The sequence below is a fragment of the Prenolepis imparis genome, unplaced genomic scaffold, assembly GCF_030444845.1.
Source record: "Prenolepis imparis isolate NDT839.2.m4 unplaced genomic scaffold, iyPreImpa1.0 SCAF_4, whole genome shotgun sequence".
In the NCBI taxonomy this organism is placed as follows: domain Eukaryota; kingdom Metazoa; phylum Arthropoda; class Insecta; order Hymenoptera; family Formicidae; genus Prenolepis; species Prenolepis imparis.
This window is the reverse complement of record NW_028141162.1, coordinates 6,224,975-6,247,075: the sequence shown is the minus strand read 5'-3', so window position 1 is coordinate 6,247,075 and position 22,101 is coordinate 6,224,975. Positions and strand designations below refer to the sequence as shown.

Here is a 22,101-nt window from a genome sequence, read left to right as displayed (position 1 = left end):
TTTCCATTCGATAGTTTGCCATGGCCCTAAATTCGTTCATCGCACTGTTCTGTTTACTTCGTTCCCCGGCATGGAAGGATCCGCAATTTCGTTATATGTACCTCTTCATACACACGAATCACGTACGGTTTAGTCAACATCGCACACTCGGTCATTTGGTAATTGGCCAAATTATTACACGAATGGTCGCGTTTCAGTATTTCGTTTTAAAGCTGTTATATCATCTGATTCCGGTGGTAGAATTAGTCTTATAAATGTAACGACGTGCTTAGAATTTTTATAGTTCGTTAAACAATGACGGGACACTGTACGCGCTTGAATTGTTATTATTATTACATTTACGTAATTATGTAAAATTGAATAATTATTTCACTTGCAGCTGCGCTGTGTTCGCTAACGAAGTAAAATTAAAACGTCGTAGAAGCTCAGCAAATTTTCCTAGTTTTTTGCGAATGCAAGTTTTTTAACAACCATCCCTCTGTTCTCGACGAATTTTTACAGTTCGTAAATTTTAAAGGAGCCTGCAAATTGCCGCTGTGCGTTCTGTTTCTAAATTCTCGGTCGGCGAGAGGATTTTGTCACGAATGCAGACAACGCTCGTAGTGTACACTTTAACTTCATGCGAAGATAAAGTCCCGACTGCAAAGTAAACGCAGTTTTATCCCAAAAGCCTTGAAAAATCTAGCCACGTACCGTTTGTCTGATGTCACAGGAGCGACACGTCGCGACTGTCTGCTGTTATCCATTTGGTACCGATCCAAAATGCCAGAGCGAGTCGAACCGGTATTCGTCTGACCATTTCTAGGGTTTTCTACTGACGCATCACACAACGATCTTAATAATTACGCTCACTAATTAAAACATTAATTAAATTAATTAGAAACAATAATTAAGTTAAAATATTTACGCGCGCTGGTTTAATTTACGTAATTGGCAATTTAATTAATTTAATTTTGCAATATATTTTCTTTAAATGTGTCAGTGATAATATAATAATATAAAATAATCAATATTAAATAACTTGTTAAACGGTTTTAGTATCATAATAAAATGAAATCAGTCACTGTCAGACGGTTTGGTTAACAACTTGTTCCCTGGCGCTAGTACGTAGATAAAAAATGAACATCCCAGAGCAAGTTATTTCGTAAATAATGAATGTTACGGCCAGTAACGTAGACCGAAATGTCGGTGATCCTCGGACAAATTGTGCGAGAAAAATCATCGGAATCGTCTGATGGAAACGTCTGATATGCGTCTATCGTACTTCATATTTCATGAGGATCGCGAACGTATCAACCATTCCGAGCAGGTTCGAAGTGTTTGCCACCGTGTCGATAAGGGCCCGTCGACGGAGGGATGGAAGAGCTCAAGGGCGTGTAACTGCAACATCTGTTGGCGGATATTTCCGAGATCTATCCAGACAACGGCATCTCACATCTGTTGTTCGGGTATTTCGGCACCATTGCGAAATTTCTTTAGGGGAGAGAACGGAGCTGCCTTGTAACGGTGCGATATAAGCCAGAGAGACGTAGCGAGTCTTCAAGATTGCGAAATCATCGTGACTCGGCAACTCTCGAGATCTCCTCCATCTACGGTCAATTCATGCGCGAGAGTTTCCGAAAGTTTCAGAGTTTCGACGCGAATATTTTTGCATTTATATAGGATGAAGGTGCCGTTGATTGTAAACGCGATCGATTTCGACGATTCGTCGAAACCACAAATTTTACTTCGTTCCATTACGTCTCTTCTCGCGCATTTAGAGTCCGCAAAATTCTCCTCTCCTCGTGAAAGCCACAGTGGCTGCTGCTCCGTCATAAGGTGTTATCCTTCATTTAATAGCGTCTTGCCACTCAATGGAATCGCCATTGACTCCTTTCCAGGCGAGTTTGACATGCCGGCTCCCCGAAGCCGTAAATTTAGCGGTGTCGTAAATCTCTACGGTGGGTTCCACCCTCCATCTCCTTCGGCCGGCAATAAATACGAATCGCTGGCGCGGGGATTGCTCGACTTCCCGGAGTCATCTCGAGGAACCGTCTCGACTCCTCGATATCCGGCGAAACGTGTCGTCAATATGTCCTGATTTTTGCGGGGAATTAAAAGTTTCCGTTTCGCCATCCGTGATAATACGACAGCGTTCGCGGGCTGCGAAAGCCTGCGAGATTTCCCGTGCGTCCCCCGTCCCACTTCTGCTTCAGAGCTTCGTTCGTGACCACGAATTTCCCCGGAGACGTGTCTGCGGTGTCGCCTCTAGCGTGTCTCGCGTCGAAGGAATATTTTTCGCCTTCTCTTACGCTATTTTTCTTTTCTGACTCTCTATCGCCGCACGCATAACTCGCATCGCTCTTTCCTTGCACGATGCTTCAGAACATCCTCTCTCCAAAGCTTGCACACATGGGAGTGAGCAAGGTCTTAACGCAAACAAGCGTTGCTACAAATTCATACATGATGATCACTACGAAGGAGTTTACTCGTGTTCTTGTGACTCGTGCTTACGTAAGATCCGGTACAGAGACGTCTCGGCGTCTCCCCATTTCCCGCGGGAATTCGCGACAGTCGGGAAGTCCGCGAAGAAATTGATTGAGACGTATGTATCTCCGTCAGAGACGGATATTAAAACAGTCAGAGGGAGAGAATAAGGATACGAGTGTCAGGACGAGAGATTACCTGTGGGTTGGGTGATGTACAAAGAACGAGCGAGAGAAAGATTTTGGCAAAGACAAAGAAGTTGAGAGGAAGAACCGTTTACACCGCGTTGTCGTAGTTCAGGAAAAAGGAGGAAAAAATCAAGAGGATAAATCTGCTCGGCCGATCGCCAGATTGAATTTAATAATACAGACGCACGCAATCTCGTCGAGTAACGCTAGCCGTTCGCCGCCGTTAATGTTTAACCATTCCCGAAACCTGTGTTTCGCAAAGAGGAATTGAATAGAAATGGCGCGTGAGAGATAGCCGCACGGTTTTGCGGGTCTTCCTTTCGCCGTAATTTGATGTGCGTGTACAGGATGCTCCAAAAGCAGATATCTTTTCTATCGCAAGTTATAGCAGAAACTTCGCCTTTTTTCTTCAGTTTAAAGTTTGTTAGAGATAATTATTTGTCGGGTGCATTTCTCATATTAAATATTACAACACACAATTATAAGACTTAAATAAAATTTTTGTAAAAGTAGAGTTGTGCGTGAATTAAAATTATATATAAAATAAATTTTATTTTTTCTAGGCGCAAATCGTTGAAAATATTTAATGTCGAATAATTCCGTAATTCTCTAGACGCTTCGCTTTTTTAATTTACCCGGTTGTGTTGAGACATCCTATATATCTGCATATGCGTCAGACGAGAGCACTTCGGCGTGCCCTTCGGACACGTTAAGCCGCAAAAAAGGCTAACTCGACGTTACACCTGTCAGAGCAATTTTATTGTACCTGCATCATGTAGCGCGTCCGACAAGTCAACCGCTAAGAGATTGCGCCAACAAATGAAATTAGCGTCCTACCGCCGTATTCAGAAGCATTTCCTTGCCAAGTGTCTTTCGATTATTATTGTTTGTAAAGAGCCCTTGGCACATTGATATTATATTCCTTTTCTAAAAAAGATATGTAAAGTTGATACTCGCATATATCGAAGTTTATATTGTCGCTTTTCCGCGATGCTCATTGGTTGTCAAGATTCGCGTTGTGCGTTATATTCGTAGCATCGAGAGGCTGTCATCGCGAGAGTTAGCAATTTGACAGTTTGTTTAAAATTAAATAAAATTAAATAATAATATTTTAAGTTTTAAATAATATGTTATAATATATACTTTAAACTCGATTAATATTTTTGACAGTTATCAGCTGATTTCTGTCAACAAATATTAATCGCGGATAATAAAGTATTATAACATATTATTTCAAACATATTAATTTATTTAATTTTATTTTGAACAAACTGTTAAACTACTAATCCTCGCGATGACAGATGAGTCTCTCAATGCTGTCATGTTCGATACGAATATAACGCACAATGCGAATCGAAACAGTCAATCAGCATCGCGGAAAAGATGCAACAATACTTGCGAGAATCGACTTAACATGCTCTTTTTTAGGAAGGGATGTTATAATATTTTAAATTTGATTAATATTTTTGACAATTATCAGTTGATTTTTGTCAAAAAATATTAATCGCGAATAAGATATTATAACATATTATTTAAAACATATTACTTTTATGATATTTTCTCAACATATTATATACACCCCCATTACCACTATAGAAATCTTATAAAATAAATAATTTCTCACTCACCGAGACGTACAATACCGGAGTTGTAGTACACAGCACATTAATCTGAAAACAAAATATTCAAATTATGTATACCTATATACATATGTGTGTGTCGAATATCTCATAAACAATGCAGTTTTTAGAATTTAGAAAAAATGTTTTTATTTTGCATACCTCATAGTTGCCCCGCTGTCGCCCGATGCCTCCCCGGACCTCCTCCTCCTCTCTTGGTCCATGATAGCACTCACGACATTCACGAAAATATGAATAATTACGATCGCCCGACACTTAACACGGCACTCCCGACGCGCGACACTTTACACGGCACTCCCGACACGACGCGTGAATCGCACTGTGTATCGGAATGCTACCTGTAACAAATAAAATACATACATATATTAGAATAATCTTATTATTTTGCATTGTAACATACACCATATAAATATGTAAACTAGAATTAACGATAAATATATTCACGGATCGTAACCCATTCGCGCGCTCGACAACAGATCAAGTTGGGTTAAGTTGGCAAGAGATTTTGCATCGAATTTCTCGCGAAATGTGCGTTTCGAACAATTACGACTACATATTAACGTTGAAATTATGATATGCGATTGATAAATATTACAATACAAAGGATAGAAATCTTTTCTAACGATTATGCTTACTAATTAATCACAGCGGGACGCAGCTCCAACTGCCTGATACTCGCGGCGTTTCGGTAATGGCCGCTATTCGCTACAAACATCGGCAACTTCATTCTAATAGCGCGCGCGCGATACTATATACATGACTTATATAATATTAATAATTAATTAAAACTCGAAGGAGATTCGTTCGAAAAGATATAGCTTTAGAAAGAAAAAATATTAATCGAGAATAAGGTATTATAACATATTATTTACAACATTTTACTATTTTATAACTATTACCATATTATTATTTTAAAATTTAATTAGCAAATTATAACATACACAATATAAATATAAATATGTAAGCTAAAATATTTAATTAGCAAATAAACGCTTTAATCAGCTAATTTCTGTGAAAAAATATTAATCGAGTTTAAATAAACATTATATTATTTATTTTTTAATATCATTTTTTTAAACATAAAACCGAAGAATGCGCTATGCGCGCGCTTATGTTGTTCTAGTATAGGAAAAAGTACACGACTGTATAAAATTGGATAAAAAATAAATTATGACAGAATCATCATTTTTTTGGATAATGCCCGTAAAAACTGTCTTAGAAAAAGTAATTTTTGATATATTAACTTTTTCAAAATATATTACATTGTGTAAATTATTATATGCTATTGTTTCGTTTAATTATAATAATGTAAATTCAACAATGCCATGATATTATCTTTATAGTATTAGACGTATTTATCGTTTGTCATTATTTATGTGATATTAATTATTATTTGATTCTGAATATCAGTATCGCATTGTGTTTTAATTTCTGATCTCAACCACATTAGGCAAGGGGAGATAAGAGTCTACTATATAGTATAATAATATAATAAAATGTCAACAATTTCCCATAACAATTTCCAATAGATGACGCAGCTTAATCTACTCGTTATTCGGTATCCAAGTTCTGATTTGTAGCAATTATTAAGAGACAGTAAAAAGAGAGCGAGAAAGGGGAGGAAAGGGCGAAAGAGAGATTGCCGGCAACTCTATACATGCCGGTATATCATCGGTGTTTACTGGTGGGAGCACCACGATGCGTCTAACTGTCGGGTGACTCATTTCAGGCGGCGGTCTGTCGCGCCCGAAGATGACTCTGAATCTGGATGCCGGTGGAAACACGGCGGGGACGAGCTGCGGAATTCCAGGCGGCGGTTTATTGGCGCCGAAGAAACCTGGCTTGAGCCTTGGCTTACCGCTAGAGATCAGTACTGCACGGATATCAGCTGATCTGGTGGACGTGGAACTTCCTTTAGAGAGACAAGGGTTGGTATACCGAGACTAATCAGTCGCTTTTCGTCGCAATTTTTCGAATCTTGACATGCGGTAGGTAATATTATCTCTTGGCTCGAGAACCGCTAATGAGCTCGTTAACGGTTTCAAGGTTGCGCGCTCTTGTCCTCCCTCGTGCGACCGTACTTTATTTTTGAATTTCGTGGAGGCACTTCTCGCGAAATGTTTTCGCGACTTTAAAATCTTGCTAATTAACTTACGCTAATTTAGGATAATTGACTAGAGATTTGTTACTTAGGTGGTATCACGGCTCCATCACGCGCATCGAGGCGGAAAGTCTCTTGCGGGTTCATCAGGAAGGAAGCTATTTGGTGAGGAACAGCGAATCGACCAAGCAGGATTATTCTCTGTCTTTGAAGTAAGTGTCATGTAAATTAACATTTTCATATTTGATAATTGACAAACTTTTCTTTAATGACCGACATAATTATTTTACTGGGATTATTTTTCAGGAGCGCTCGCGGTTTCATGCATATGCGCATCCAAAAGAATGAGGAGTTAAACGCTTACATCCTGGGACAGTTTAGTAAACCGTTCGAAAATATACCGGAAATGGTCCGTCATTTCAGCGTGAATCGTCTTCCGATACGCGGTGCCGAGCACATGTGTCTCCTGCATCCGGTCATAGTTCAACTTTTGTAGCGCATCTATCGTAGCGCCATTTAAGGTGCTGTATCTCTTTTTGATAATCTGCTTTTTTTCCCGCCGAAGCACGCGATTTGGCAATGAACGAGCTTGATACAGCAAAATGGAATGTCGGAGAATATTGTTTCTCCGTGCGATTCTCCGAGAGTCTTCCGAATTGTTCACGAATGATACGTGATCGACTTCCTCCGAGATTCCTCCGTATCAATTCCGTATTTCGGTTGAACGAATCGAATTCCGCACGAAGAACGTCAGAGATAATGGACAATAATGGCATCGACGGGAGATACCACTCCGTCATAAAATGTTACAGGGGAAAGTACGAATACAGTACAAAAGTATAAACAGTGACTGAGGGAAGCTACTTAACGGTACACAGTACGATCGATCAGGCGAGAACGTCCGGGTTCGTGCAATTTGTAGCGAAAGAAACCGATGTTTAAAGTATGCATGAAGAATCTCAGGTCCGCTCCGAGTGAAAGAAAACTTTCTCATAACGCGTTATATACCATCGTCTTTTCGATAACAATTTAATTTCTACGCTCGAGTCCAAGCTTCCATTACACAATAGAATTAGAATCGATAAGGATGACTACGTATCCGGATTCGAAAACGTAAAGATCGGTGAACATGCTTCGTCTTCCTCGAAAACATCGCGTAAACCTACCTCATAAGCAGACGCATGCATCGTAATATGGCGTACAGACGATCGTTGCGATATCAGAAGCATCGTAATGGAAGAATTCGAGGAGCGATATTATCTGAATCAGATACAAATTATTATTTGACGCAGTGGTAATTGCAATAGAACTTACGGGGGATAACGATTCGAAAAAGTATACGTGAGAAAACATTATTATCCGGCTGATAATTTTGCCAATTTATTACAAAGGTTGTTCCTTGAGTCCGCAGTCACGCGGATTTTACGAAAGAAACTATGTCGATGGGATCAGAAACGCTGCTTTACGAAACGGTAATTTAAGTAAGAAAGAGAGCGGAAGGTAATGTATGTACTTAGGTTTAACGAGAAGTGTAACGAGAGTAGAAATGGCCCGACATGGCGTTGAGCTGTAAAAGCTACAATAAAAAATTAATCCTAACATCCATTCGAAAGATATAGAGCGCGAAGATATAAAAAGCTCGAGGAGATGCCAAACTTTACTTCTAATCATAATCGTTTAGTCAGGGTTTAGTTGTCCATCGTCGTTGATAAGTAATTAAGTTTAGATTAAGTTTAGATCACATTAAGCGAGCATATATAAAAATAATTTACGAGTAAATTGAATCGGCATTGATTACGAGTATCGGATGAAACAATCGCTGTTTTGGCGAGAGTTCTGTGTAATCTCGTAAAAAAAATCACGAGTCGAAGGAGATAACGTGCTTTTCTGCAAAAAGACGCGAACGTCGATAATGAACGCGACAAGAATAGAGAGGGGAGAGATGATTGAAGTCAGCCAATCTGAATCATCGGTGGCTCGTCATCCGAGTCATCCGTCCGACAGTCCCTAGCGACACATTCGCGGGAGAGTTTTGCGATAGAATGCAACCGATACATATTTTTTCATGTGATATTAATTTGTTACAGAGATAGCCTAGTTTCACCTGTGATCTTTTACTTAATTTCCCTTGTCCGTGTGTGTCGCGCGGATAATAATAAATAAATTAAACTTGCTATTGTATTTACGTAGCCAGCAACGACGCGTCGGTCAGGCGCGATGATGAGACGTCCGTGGTGTCACAATAATTTTTCGGATTAAGAATTCGATTCGCAGTCGTGGTTGTGAACGAATTTACGTTAGCTATCGCGAAAGCAAGAAGGAGTCTTTTGCTTAATATTAAGTAGTGACATAGGGAAACTTATACGACGATCGGTAGCGAGTGCCAGAATAGTTGATATAATCTCTTTCAATCGTTTGACAATTCTCTCGCGATATCTCGTTAGAAACGATTTTATTAGTTTCCTGATTAAGAAAGTAATATTTTAAATTCAATCGAAATATAAATGAATTATCCACGAGGCACTCTCTACTTTCGCGTCCGATTAGGTTGAGTGTAATTCGTACGTATTTTTAAGCTGCCAGTATTATTAACTGTAATCGATAATGCATATCCATGTTAACGTTTAAGACATTATATTGTCCCCATAGTCCTGCAATTGATACATTGAAACTATAATCTATATATTTATTTCATATTATATTTATTGCATTGAGTATGATGATAACGATGAGGTTTCTGTACGCCGTTGATTTAATCGCGAAATCATAGAGCTCTGTAGTTCTATGGTATTGTAATTCTAGAGATTTCGTAAAAACGTAGATTACTATACTTATCGAGAGATAACACGTAAATTATATGGTAGACACTAACTTGTAGATACTTCCTGTACCTTCAAATTTATATGAAGTAGCACTTAGATCATACCGTATACATATAGTATATATATAAAAATATATATATATATATTATTATAAAAAAAATACTAGCACATAGTATCGTTTGTAGGGTATGTAATGTTAAGATCGAGCAATGCGGAGTGAGTCCAATGAATACCTTGAGCACTGTTTACGCCCTTTAACGTAAACGGATCTCGGACGGCGATGTGCAATATTCTGACACACAGTCTTACAGGACTGTAACGAGTTCGTACGAGCCAATATTTTTGTTCCAGCAAGCAAAGACCACGAATGTTCCAAATCGACTTTACTAGATAGTCTTGTATACTCTGGAAATTTCTCTTAAATAATAAAAAAACGTAATAACTGCAATTTGGCATCACATGTCAATTGTTTCTACTTTTGTACAAGTTCTATTTTTTCGCGCTTTTATTATGATTCTAGAAAAAATAAATCTTTTTACGCGTAAGGGAATAAAAAAATTTTATCTGAAAAATTTTACAAAATTATATAATCCGTATCATTTCAAAAAAAGCATCTAAAAAGTATTAATGTAAATTGGATTTATATATATCCAGTTATACAAATTTTCCTTGCACTATAATTATATTCTATCATTTAATTTATTCTCCCTCTATCGCTTCGTTAGTTTCGTAAAGAACGACCTCATCCTGAGGTTCAGCTGGGATAAATAACGGGCGATAAAAATCGTCGATTATTTTTTGTGGCGGTGTCATTTGGCTCGCTTCTACAATCTGTGCCAACTTAAACGTAATTATGGAAGCGTAAATATGGAGAACTTATATTTCGATATTTTCAGTAATTAAAATGAGTATGATATACCGGTTTCTCCGCCAATTCCAATATCCTCGGTTCCTTCGATAGTTTTCGCGCATTACGTTTTTCCACACCTTGCAACGGAAAAGAATGTGGAAAATGTATTATGCAACTAATTATCACACGTATCGCATAACAATAATAATTGTAATAATTATATAAGTACATTTTTAACATATTTGATTTGATTTAATTATACGGCAGTTTCCCTGTCAAATAATGACTGATTCTCTGAATACAAAATATTGTATTATTCGCTCACCATTTCCAGTGTTATTTCGTTGAATTGACGGAGATTTACAAAATGACGTCGAAGTAGATAGCGCATCCTAAGAAATATGTGAGGGTGGAACAATATATATTTCATGGGCGAAATAAATACTTAAATTGCTTATGATGTTTCCTATTGAAACTCACGGCAAATCGAGTTTCCTCGCTAATTTGACTCTCCCAGCAAGTTGGCCCGCAGACGTCCAGTTTATCCGGCATTAATCGGCTACGATACATCTTACCGTCTTTTCCCTTTATCAAACCGTCTGTTAATTGTATCATCTGGGGTCCCCATTGGGTCAAGAAATGTTCCACCCGCATAACTTTTTGTCGAGGAGTCATGACTGTGTGACTCCCGCCGCAATATCGATTGCAGAGATGATCTCTAAATATACATTTTTACTTATCAAATTTAAGACAATAAGACTTATCGTGATACGCTACTTAAAGTTCTAAGAATTATTATGTTTACAATTGTAATTGGGAGAAACTTCATGAAAGTTTTAAACAAATATTTCAATTTTTTAAATTATATATTTATCAATATTTTTATGGCATATTATTCAGCTTTCGATTTATGTTCACGTAATATTTTTTCCAGATTTTTCGAACAACATGTTATTACCGGGAATATTATTACCAGTTACCTGGGAGTCTTCGCGAGTAATTTTTCCTTTGCTTTTATTTTTTTGGCCTCCTCCTGCACTGCCGCTTCAAATTGGATCATATTTCTACTGTGAGGCAATTTTTTTTGCTGCTTCCTAACTTGGTCCAACTTGTATGTGAGATAGGGCTTCATACTAACGGTGCAAGGCAAAGGTTCGGCGCGAAATCTGGCAGCTTCCTCTGTTTTCATCACGACGTCTTTGTCGCACGATATACATTGAACATCTCTAAGCAAAGAAGAAAGAGATCGAGATATCGTAGACACGTTAAAATCTCATCTGCGAGCCCTTGAAATATTCACCTGAGTAACTTCTTCGTTCCAGCTGCCTCGATCTCGCGCCTCGCCTCGGCCATGATTTTCAGCTTTTCTTGAAGCGACTTCAATTTATTAGTCACAAAGTTTTTCAACGGCGTCATCTCGATTTTATCCACTTTTGCCGCAATTTCGTTCTGCACCTCGTCAAGCGCTTGTTGCCAAATCGCTTCTTGCTTAGTCAGTTTGTCGATCGCCTCTTCGAGACCACGCGAGAGATCATCACAGGCTGCGTCGAATTGATCGTGTGATACCTACAGCGATTTTTATGGTATTTCAGTCTGTATCAGAAATGATTCAGCGGATTTGTGATATTCCTTTATACCTTTCTGTCAACGACTTGAGCATCCGCTTTGTCAGCCAAAGCGTCTTCGATATCTTCTTTATCTGCTTTGATGGCTTTTAGAAGTTCTATTTGTTCCAGCAATGTCTATCAGCGTAAAAGCAATAATCGTAAATACAGTCACTCGAATAAATTGTATAAAATGCAAGAAAGCAATTTTTACAAATTAGTCTAATTGCTGTTTAATATAAAAAATGAATAATATTTTAATTTTTTTTTACTAAAAACTCGTACATTAATATGTGTTTCTTTTTTCTCCTTGTCATCTAACAATCTGTCCATCGTTTCTCCGATTTTTTCCATATCCGCTTCAATTCCTTGTATTTTTTCAACAAGTACATTAATATCGATGTCATCTGCTCTCTCCGATGCTCGAATAACTTCCACTTTTTCTAACAAATGCTCAATATCTTTCTCCAATGCAATCACGCGTTGGGTAATATCGCTCAAAACTTCGTCACTCACTTCAACTGATGTTTTTTTATCTTTAATTACTTCTGTAACAGCAGGCCTTTCTCGCAATTCTGGCGAAACCGTATCAACAATCTTTGTGAGTATTCCGCTTTCTACATATATAGATATATATTATCTCAAAAAATGTATAAATAATAAAATAGAATGAATGATATAACTGATATGAAAAAATCGTTAACAGACGCACGTGCAAGTTTTTCATTAAGATCTTGCAGCTCTTGCTGTATCTCAGCTACATCCACTTTCAATGTATCGACATCTTTACGTATTTCTGGTATACTTTCTACATATATTTCCTTAATATATTAGTAAACTATTTTCTGAATACATTTCACAAACTACAGTAGCTACTATATTGTAAATTTAGAAATCAGATAATGTCTAAAATAAATTTTACATAAAATCGTTAGACGCTTGTTACCCAAAACTGTCAATCGAGCACTAAGTTTGTCGACCGATGTTTTTGATATTGTGTCAACTATTGGTTTGGGAATTCTGTCAGCTGCTATTTTAGGAATTTCCCTTGCCGATTCTTCTTTTTCAGGGAATGGTACGGTGTCTTCGGTGGTTACAATTTTTGCTTCTGCTGCGATTTCTATGACTTCCTCTGCTGCGGTTTCTACAGCTTTCGCTGCTGCTGTTACATGATTATCAACAGTTGGCGACATACCTTCGAGTAAGTCGGCCATCGTTTGTAAATTGGTGAGCTTCTGTTCCATCTTTGCAACTTTTTCTTCGAATTCACCCAATCTCGCGTTAATCAACGATATGTCTGTTGTTGCAATTACACCAATATCGCCTTTAATTACATCTTGTATCATTGTTGTAAGCTGTAATATTATAGTTTAATATTTTCAGATAAGTATTTTTTATACTCTTTTAATTTGTGTTTTTCTTTTATTAAAATATTAACGTAAACATTGTCCGTGAAAAATTTACAAGACTTGCAAGTAGTATACCTTCTCGATACCTTGTTCGCTCGCGTCTAATCTCTTATTAATATTAATGAATTGCCACATATCCGCGATAGGATCTCCGTTTCTGCCCTTTAAACGTTCGACTATTTCTGGAGACGTAGACAAGTCTTCCAGAGCTTGATACTGCTGTTGTAACTTTTTAACCTATTGTTAATTATTGCTTTAATTTATTGCTTTAATTGTGTCTTTCAATTGTATCACTTATTTCTCTACATCATATACTTAGTAGTATCTATTTCAAAAGTAATTTCTTCCACGTACAGATTGTTCGAGTTCCTTGAATGCTAATGCTGTAGGAGGAGAACCATTTACAACAGGTTCCACAAATATGACCGTATGAGGCTCGCCTTCTTTTCCAGGAGCTACTTGTTGTTTTATTCCTTTCGTTACTTTTAAATCTTCCTCTGTAGATGGTTCAATACTTAAATCTGCTTTATTATACGCACAGCAGTTTATAATAAATTAAATAAATGTATGAAAATATGAAACGCTAAGGGAAGAGCTAAAGCTTTGTACCTTCTGTAAATATTTCAACGCCTACATCATCTTCTCGAATTCGTTGCGATACTTTGCCAGTACTATCGATAATATTGTATTCTTGAAGATAAAGAGCAGGTCCCAGTTTCAAGGACTGGACCATCGCCTATAAGAGTCTTCGCGTAAATAAATACATAAAAAATTTTTTTTACTATTTTTTTGTTCAGTTATACATTGTCATATTTTTCTTACTTTAATACGATCCGCGTTTTCGCCGCGATACTCTACTTTGGCAGCCTGTAAATTTATCTGTTGCAACAAGACGTGGAGAAAATTATGAAGAATGTTAAAGTTAACCACGCCAACCTGAAATCAATGACTCTATCAGTCATTTCATCTGTCGCATGCATGATTTGTGGTCTTATCATTGCTTTACCTCCGGCGTTCCAAGAGCAAGATCGAGCATTTGAGGAAGAGAAATTTGCACGCTAACAACGTTAGTCACTGAGGGTGCTTCCGCAGCCATTTTTTTACACGAATGATTAATTTCTCAGGAATTATGTAAGGACCATAATACTCAACTTCTCAAATAAAAGTACGGTTATTATGAAAGACGTTGACTAAATTGTCAATTTTGAAAATCAATTGCCTTTTGTTCCTGTATTCATCCCTTATCCAGCAGATTGAGAGAAATAAAGTTTTGCCCTTATATTCACAGTTGGCGCCACGAACATGCTCGACAAGTAGCGTGCCCCTTTGGAAGTTATTTGTATTATAGAACATGTCATTAAAAATTTATAAAAGCCTTGACGAGAAATTACTTTATTATTAATTTTTAATATGAATTAAATGATACGCTTAATAGTATATAATTAAATATTATTATCCAATGTCGCTTAGGAAATTAATATTCACATAGTCATTTTTCATGTCATATAATCATTAATTTTGATGCATCTTGAGATATTGTATAATTATATAACTTTGAATTTTTGTGCACATATTGCACTTCATTATTAGAAAAAAAAATAATTATTTTTCTTCATAACATTTATGTTATGTTCCAAGAGTATCATATAAATCATAAAGACACTGCAGTTTGCAGTCTAATATTTTTCAATCATTTCTGTCGTTAATCAAATATCGATAGATGTGACGCGTTAATGAAACAGTAATTCACCGCGCGTCATTTCTCTACAAACAAGTTCGGTTTATATGACTGCACGTGGCCGGTAGACCGAAACGTGAAATAGAGAATCAGGCTAGCTACACTACCGCAGATTACATCGAATCGTATATATTTTATCTAGTCCCCGGATATGATATTCTCGAGCGTTTCCGTTGGACAGATACGATCGACGTCAGCTCGATCGTGTATTTATATCGCTCGCATATCCATTTCGCGACTATGATGAATTCTCCTGTATCGTGCAGCCGGGGATGAATTAAAATCACCGTATTTCCTAACCGGATTACATATGAATCAAATATGATATAAATAAGTCATCTTTATCAGAAGCTGAAAATTTGAAAATTAATAAAATTATATCTTTATAATTTCGACAGCTAGAATTAAAGAATCTTTCAGCTTTTTACGGTCCACGTTAGAAAATGCTCTTCAAATAATAAAATTAAATTTCGGAATCTCTCGGAAAAAGAATCACACATGTATCTTTTTTAAGAAAATACTTCCCCTTTATATAAATTCCATCATACGCATTATCGAGATTCGCCAAAATCTGGAGAGGCCTGAGTAACGTTTCGAGTATGAATGATTCAGTGGTGGTACATCTATATAGCTGCGTTCTCGAATTACCCATGATAAAGCCGACATTGGCGGTGTTTGAGTTACGTTGTTTGATCACCGGGCGAATGTTTAGCTATGAGTAATGTCAGCATTCTGGCCAATATCTAGTCGGACGCCTCGACATTCGATAGCACGGCGGTGTTACGCCGTCCGTATGATTTACTCATCCGTCAGGTGAGAGACAGCCTCTTTCTGTCTTCTTTCGCGATTTTTCCGCGTGCGGTCAGTGCGGTGGCGATCACGGCTACGAAATGATGTATACGTTAAAGGGGAACTGCGCGGTGATGACGGTGAGTTTTAAAATATCTTTTATATCCAATGGCATTTTAAATCCGTTACATTGCTCCTGAAACGTTGATGTCTCTATCTCGGTCCGCGATAGATTTAATTTCGACTTTTATCCATCTATAATTAGCGTCGCAGAGAGTTCGTCTACATATCGCTCGGGTTAAAAATTTCAGCGAATGGTCTATTTACATATTTTCGCGCGGAATCCGGTCCGATTGCATTGCACGATTGTTTCCCGATTGTTTCACAGCGCGAAACGCGCGTATTTAAAATGCATCGAACAATAATTTTATATCCGCCACACCACAGCCCTGAGGGCACCGTCCCGGAAATGTCGTTACAGTATACAGTTCGAACAAACTCGGGGATGCGTCGTACTGTAAATATCCGCCACACGCCAGGTAAATATTCAACGATATTGTAATCTGAGTCTCCTTTCAGCTTCTTCTGTTTACTCGGACTCACGGCGATCTCCTCTTCAGACACGCGCAGCAACAGCAGCGATACAATCCCACGATACCGTCACTTCCGTGGTATCTCGCGCCATCTCAAGAGTTCGTGCTCCGAGAGATTATCCTCGAGTCGATCATCCCTTCGCTGTCCGATACCAACGCGATTCACAAACGCCTGCTGGACGCTTCCTTCTACGGTAATTCGGTCGCTGCGACGTACTCGAGCGATGACGTGAATGTTCTGTCACGCGGGAATGTCTATCATTTGCCCAACGGTCACTGGATGCTGTGCGAGGACGGATGCGTCGATTGCGAGCCATGCGTAACACAGGGAAATCCCTTGTTCAAATGGATTCTGCAGAAGGTCAAGCGGCCGTCAATTTTCGATACGTCACGACATGATTTCCAACTGACTATAATTTCGCAAACGGACGATTATTTTCGCACGAACAACCTCTGGCCTAATTTCTACATTTACGTGACATCTCAGGGAGAACGGGATTCAATCTCGGTCACCAGAACGCAATATAACAACGACTCAGAAAATTCTCTGCCCAATCTCGAAAACAGTTTTTTCCAACAGCATCATCATTCGAAGGATCTTTTCACGGAACGGGACTCGGAAGAAGAGAATCACGTTCAGAGGAGCACCGACAAGTCGCCCGAGCAAAAGCACCGGAATATGAGACATCGACCTCTGCCCGAGGTAGAAAAACCCGCGGAAGAAGCGAATCAATTGGCGCCCAACTTGATCCTGGGAACCGATCAACAAGGTCAAAAGTATTTGATCCATGTGGTGCCGGCGGATCATCCGCCGATCAACCCAGCGAAACTCGTGAATTTTCTCGCTCTGAATCACTCGACATCATCGCACTTCGTAGAGGGTCAAGCGACACGTTTGAATAATATCATTCCGAAGCAGGAGAAGCAAACTTACCAGCAGATATTCCGCCGAGTTTTCGACTCTTTGAATACGCACAGGCAATCAATCGAGAGTTTCCTCGAGTCACCTATGGACAATGGAAGCGAACAGCAAATAGCTTCTTCCACGGACAATATAGAAGTTACTGAATTCTCCTGGAATAATCGCGACGTAAATCACACAAGTGCTAATTTTGAGCCATTGCGCACTAATGACACGCTATTATCACCTTTTTATGTAGAAAATGAAGATGAGACGGAGAAACTTCGACAACGTAAAAGCAGATATGGTTATCAACGAATAAAGCCGGACGTTAATAATTATTACACTGGATATGCGAATATAAATCAAGCTGGAATACCGCGTGGTCAGTTGCCAATGAATTTTGATTTCGACAGAGAACGGCGAAGAGCACGCATTAGGCCGTACTTTATTAATAATAATAATATCTCACAGATAAATTCACCGATTTTATTACAAAGTTCTTCGGACAGTTCTTCGGTAGATGGTATTCCGAAACCTGGTTTCAAGAATGGCTTTGTTGTAAACTCCGCGAAGCAAATTGATCTTAATGAAACGTTCGTTGATAAAGCAAATAACAATTCCATAGAGTCGAGTTCGGTAACAATAAAACGCGAGAATGGACGATTATTCAACTCAGAGAGGCTGGCAAGTGGCGATGCTAATCGAGAATTCGAGACTTCGCACCATGCTTTCAGGATAATTACTACCGAGTCGCCGGTAATTCGAAGAGGACACGAAACTCTAAATCGTACTGCATTACAAATAAATGCTTCCAAGACATTTGCTGATAATCAGTAGTCGGAAAAAATAGTAATTGCGAAGATAAATATTATTTATTATCATATTATATTGTATAATAATATTATTATACTGATATTATAGACAACGATATTATTACACTGCGGAAATATTAACCGGCGCATATGGTTTACCTATGTAAAATGTAATATTAATATCACTGATATCCCCTCATTAATAAAAATATATCAAGAGATGTTTAAAAACGTTCTAATTAAAAATAATTTATTTTTTTCAACGAGACTCTCGACTATGTATAGTACACGTAATATATGATATAAAAGATTATATATTATGCTTATATATTAAAAATAAAATATATTAATTAATAAATGATATTTAATAAGATATTTGTGAATTTAAGGATATTTATGTAATATGTAATGAAAATTATTAGTTGGCATAAAAAATATTAATTGCAATACACGTTTTAGAGGACATACAATCATATAAATATAGATATATTTAGAACTCAATGCGAAAGCATCGAAGGATACATGCGGGAGAAGAAGGCGGGCGGCTCGGTTTGAGAAACAGGGACAACCCCGACGCTTATATTTAATTAAAGAGGATACGGGCTCGCGCTCGAGCGCGGGGGAGAAGATCGAATGAGGCAGGTAGTGCTGGGTGAAGTTGGAACCAAGCCTGTGTTTCTTGTCTAATTATCTACCCCCTCGTCTTGATCGACCTGCCATGTTCACTTTCTACGTCTAGTAGTTGCTGCTTTAGGCAACTCGCTTTAGTTCTCCATTTTCCTCTCTTTTTTTCTCTCTCTCTCTCTCTTTCTCTCTTCCTCCCTCTATTTTTATTTTTATTTTTTTAATGCATTTTTTACATCTTGTGTTTTTCTTTTTTATTTCCAGCATCCTAACAGAAATCGAAAAAGATAAACAACCTTGTTCAACTATTTCCCTCTCCATGCGTTCTCGATTTGAACTCGTCTGCTTGTCTACACCGGTGAACGGCGCCGATTGCAGATAGCCGCGAGGACCGACCGAACGAGCTCCCGAAAGTTTTTAATTAGATCGCCGTATCTTCCTTCCTCGGCGATCAACAACGTCGATACGATCAGGAGTAAGATTCGTCGCTCTAAGCCTGTGCTTGGGTGAGACATGGAAAATTTCTCGTTTTTCAGAGACTCTTTCTAATCGCCTTTCTTCGTCGCCCTCGCCCGAGCTCTCTTTTGCTTGTCCTTCAGCGGTTCTTCACGTGATCTCGGTCACCCTTCGTTCTTTCCCTCGCTTTCCCTTCCCGCAATCGAATGGTGCAAAACGATCGACTCGATCCCTGGCAGATTGGTTTTAACGAGTTTCCTTTCAACGCGGTTTATCGAGAAATTGCGGGCGCTTTCAGTGAGCTTCTTCCTCCGCGCCTTCCTTCTCCTCTGGCCGAATACGCTAGGGAAATTTCCACGGAAGATCTTAATTAAAGACGCCCGCCCGAAAAATGAGAGCTCCCCTGGATTGGGAAGAATACGGCGTCATTGCCGCACCGACGTGGCGCAGATCTGATTATCGCACGGTCTGATCTATTAACTGTGTGTACGTAGCTTAAGGGGATTCTCGCGAAAGTTAGGCGTTTGCCACTATGGCGCAAGTAAATAAGCGACCGATCAAATTTTAGTTAAGAGAGCTCCGCATTTTGCGACGAAACAGGCGCATTTTAGGTATTTCAGACGGGAAAATATATCGTAAAACGATTCGCGAAACATTTGTCCCAATTTAATTGAACACACAGTGTAATCCTCGCGCCGCTTAAAAAGTCATTCATTATTTGTAACATTTATACGCTATGCCAAAAATTTTTGTTTATCGCTGTGTGAAGTAGATCGATAGCGTTGATTGTACATTATGTCATGTTAAATTAAGTTTCAATAAAAACCATCGCGTACGGAAACCTTCAAATGGAAACATTCCCATGGCAGCAATGCAAAATATTTTCTATAGCAAAAATAATATACTGCAAAATGTCGAATAAATTGTCTTCTCTCCGAATTCAGCCGCTTAAATTCAACCTATTTTAGAGCGGTAAGCACCCTCGCACGTATATTCGCACGTAACTCGGAGATAAGCGTACAGCCAGCGCCGTAAGTCTATCGAGCTTTCAGACGGCAAAAAGTGGAGGAAGCGGAGACGAGATTGGGCGTAGAAGAGAAAAGAGAAGCCCGGCTTTTAACAGTAAGACGATGGAGAGACCGGGACCCGTCTGATAGGAGATTGACGCTCTAGCGCGTGAAAAAAGAAAAAAAGGGAAAACAGGGCTTACTAAACGCGTGGCGGAAAGGGCGTTCTCTCTGCCGTTTTCAGATATTTAAATCCGCGCGAACGACCTCGGGGGTTCCGTTCGCGATTCACCAATCTCTCCACCCTTCCCTACCCCTGATCCGAAATCTTACGAGCGAGAGGTTGCAGGCGCGGCGAATCCGTTCCTGTCTGGTTTCTGGCTTCGAACGAGAACGGAAGGAACGCGGTGCGGGAAATGGTAGGAAAAAGAGAAGCGAGAAACGGTGGGAAAGATAGGAAGAGTGCAGAGTGAGTTGTTCGAGCGTGACGTGTATTCTTGTCAGGGTGAAGCCGAAAGACGTAGTACACAGCAGACTTTACAGGCCGCTTGTTGGAGAGAAAAAAGAAGACGACGTGAGAGCGAGAGAGGAGAGAGGAGCGAGGGAGAGAGAGAGAGAATGATAGAGAAATTGCGGAGGAAGAGAGGATCTCCCCGGTATGTACTTCTTAATGGTGTGGGTGTGTCGGCGCGGATGGAAGAGTAAGTTTTAAAAACATCCCGGCCGACGCGCCTCCGTGGTGCTGGTTTTATCGCCGCCTCCTGCCTCCAGGAGGACTCTCTTTCTTTTTCACCCCCCTGTTCCTTCTCCCTGACTCCATTCTGTAAACCTCCATCCGGGCAAAGCCTTCCTTGCCCGCCGTGGTACCGGGAGCACTTGCCTACGTATGTACTGTCGGCTGTAAATCCACCAAAAAGCATCTACGGGTATCAAGAAACAAGCCCGGTCCGCAACGACGCTTGAGCTTTTAAACCTGCATGAGCGTAGCGTGCAATTTCGTAACGATCTGCGCACGCAGGTGCTATCCGGATGGAACGAGGAGAAAAAAATTGCCGCCTAAAATGCACCCCGCGATACGCTCGAGAGAGTGCTTAGGGTTTTTTTATCGATCCCATTTGTCATTAATGTACAACGTGGCGAAAATGCTCGGGAATGAATATTCATCAGAATATTCGTGCTTCTATCATAGCGAAGTGAATAAAATTATGACGAAGCAGAGTTTCGTATTAGAAGAGTTCATAAAAATAATCTTTTTCACTTTATATTTTAAAATAACTATAAAATAGCTATAAAATTAATAATTAATAAAGAGCATTTTTATTAATGTTCTAAGATTATAAAAACTTTATATATATAAACTGTTTCTCTTTTTAAGTTTCTCATTTTTAAACAATTTATAATTCTCGACAAATTCAAGATAGAAATCTATTTTTAATTTGATACGTCACATGTCTAAATTTATATGTGTACTCTGAGATATATTTTAACTTGTATCTAAATGTTTAAATATTTTCTGTATATATACTGTAATACATCAAATTTTATAAATAAAATTTAGGACAGAATTTATACAAATTATTGTATATTGTAAATTATAAATCGTCTAAAGTAACACAAGCTCTGTAAAATAAAATTGCTTCTCGTCTATATTAAGCATCCTGGTGACGGTTTATATTTCGATTTTTATTTTTAAATTAAAATTTATTTCTAGAAATACTAATTCATCGACTACTTGTCTCGATGAAGTATTTATTCGAGAACAGACCATGTAATAAATTACGTGCAACAAACTGAACTACAAGACGGTCCAAAGAAGGCAACTAAGAGACGTTTTTAGAGTAACTTCGGCGCGCCGATACAAAACTCCTTCTTTCCTCCAGCTCCGGCTGGGGGTTCGTCTACTTCGACGTTGCCGCGTTCACGTCATTCTGTCGGCCTTTTTGCTCCAAGATACTTTCCCTTTGACCGACAGGAGTAGATTGGATATTTTTCCTCGTAGAGCACCTGGGTTTTTCCTCGCTGTACAAGACGGCCCAACGAGACTCGCATCTAAGGTTCGCCTTCGCGTTTTCGCGCTTTCCCGAACTCGCACACGAAC

At 38.8% G+C, this 22,101-nt stretch overlaps 3 protein-coding genes across 3 annotated transcripts in view; 2 read left to right on the top strand and 1 right to left on the bottom strand.

Moving 5' to 3' along the window:
* Positions 1 to 9,665, top strand: part of Hwt (SH2 domain-containing adapter heavyweight) — a 160,578-nt gene extending 150,913 nt beyond the window's left edge. Inside the window, exons 7-9 of the mRNA XM_083036762.1 lie at positions 6,024 to 6,222; positions 6,488 to 6,607; positions 6,702 to 9,665. Coding sequence (XP_082892888.1) covers positions 6,024 to 6,222; positions 6,488 to 6,607; positions 6,702 to 6,891 — 509 coding nt within the window. The 3' untranslated portion in view covers positions 6,892 to 9,665. The remainder of the gene's footprint in view (positions 1 to 6,023; positions 6,223 to 6,487; positions 6,608 to 6,701) is intronic.
* A 251-nt stretch (positions 9,666 to 9,916) lies between these two features.
* Positions 9,917 to 14,176, bottom strand: LOC145935426 (uncharacterized). The gene is made up of 15 exons (XM_083036763.1): positions 14,087 to 14,176; positions 13,903 to 14,016; positions 13,690 to 13,816; positions 13,435 to 13,601; positions 13,156 to 13,317; positions 12,618 to 13,026; positions 12,384 to 12,467; positions 11,957 to 12,219; positions 11,705 to 11,809; positions 11,368 to 11,633; positions 11,048 to 11,293; positions 10,528 to 10,785; positions 10,393 to 10,448; positions 10,137 to 10,204; positions 9,917 to 10,048 (listed from the first exon to the last, which is right to left on the bottom strand). The coding sequence occupies exons 1-15, from the start codon at positions 14,174 to 14,176 to the stop codon at positions 9,917 to 9,919; spliced, it is 2,547 nt and encodes an 848-aa protein (XP_082892889.1).
* A 1,406-nt stretch (positions 14,177 to 15,582) lies between these two features.
* On the top strand, positions 15,583 to 18,011 carry LOC145935033 (uncharacterized). Its single transcript, XM_083036026.1, has 2 exons — positions 15,583 to 15,747; positions 16,187 to 18,011. Exons 1-2 carry the CDS (start codon positions 15,709 to 15,711, stop codon positions 17,939 to 17,941), a joined length of 1,794 nt encoding a protein of 597 aa, XP_082892152.1. The 5' UTR covers positions 15,583 to 15,708; the 3' UTR covers positions 17,942 to 18,011.
* The last annotated feature ends 4,090 nt before the right edge of the window (positions 18,012 to 22,101 follow it).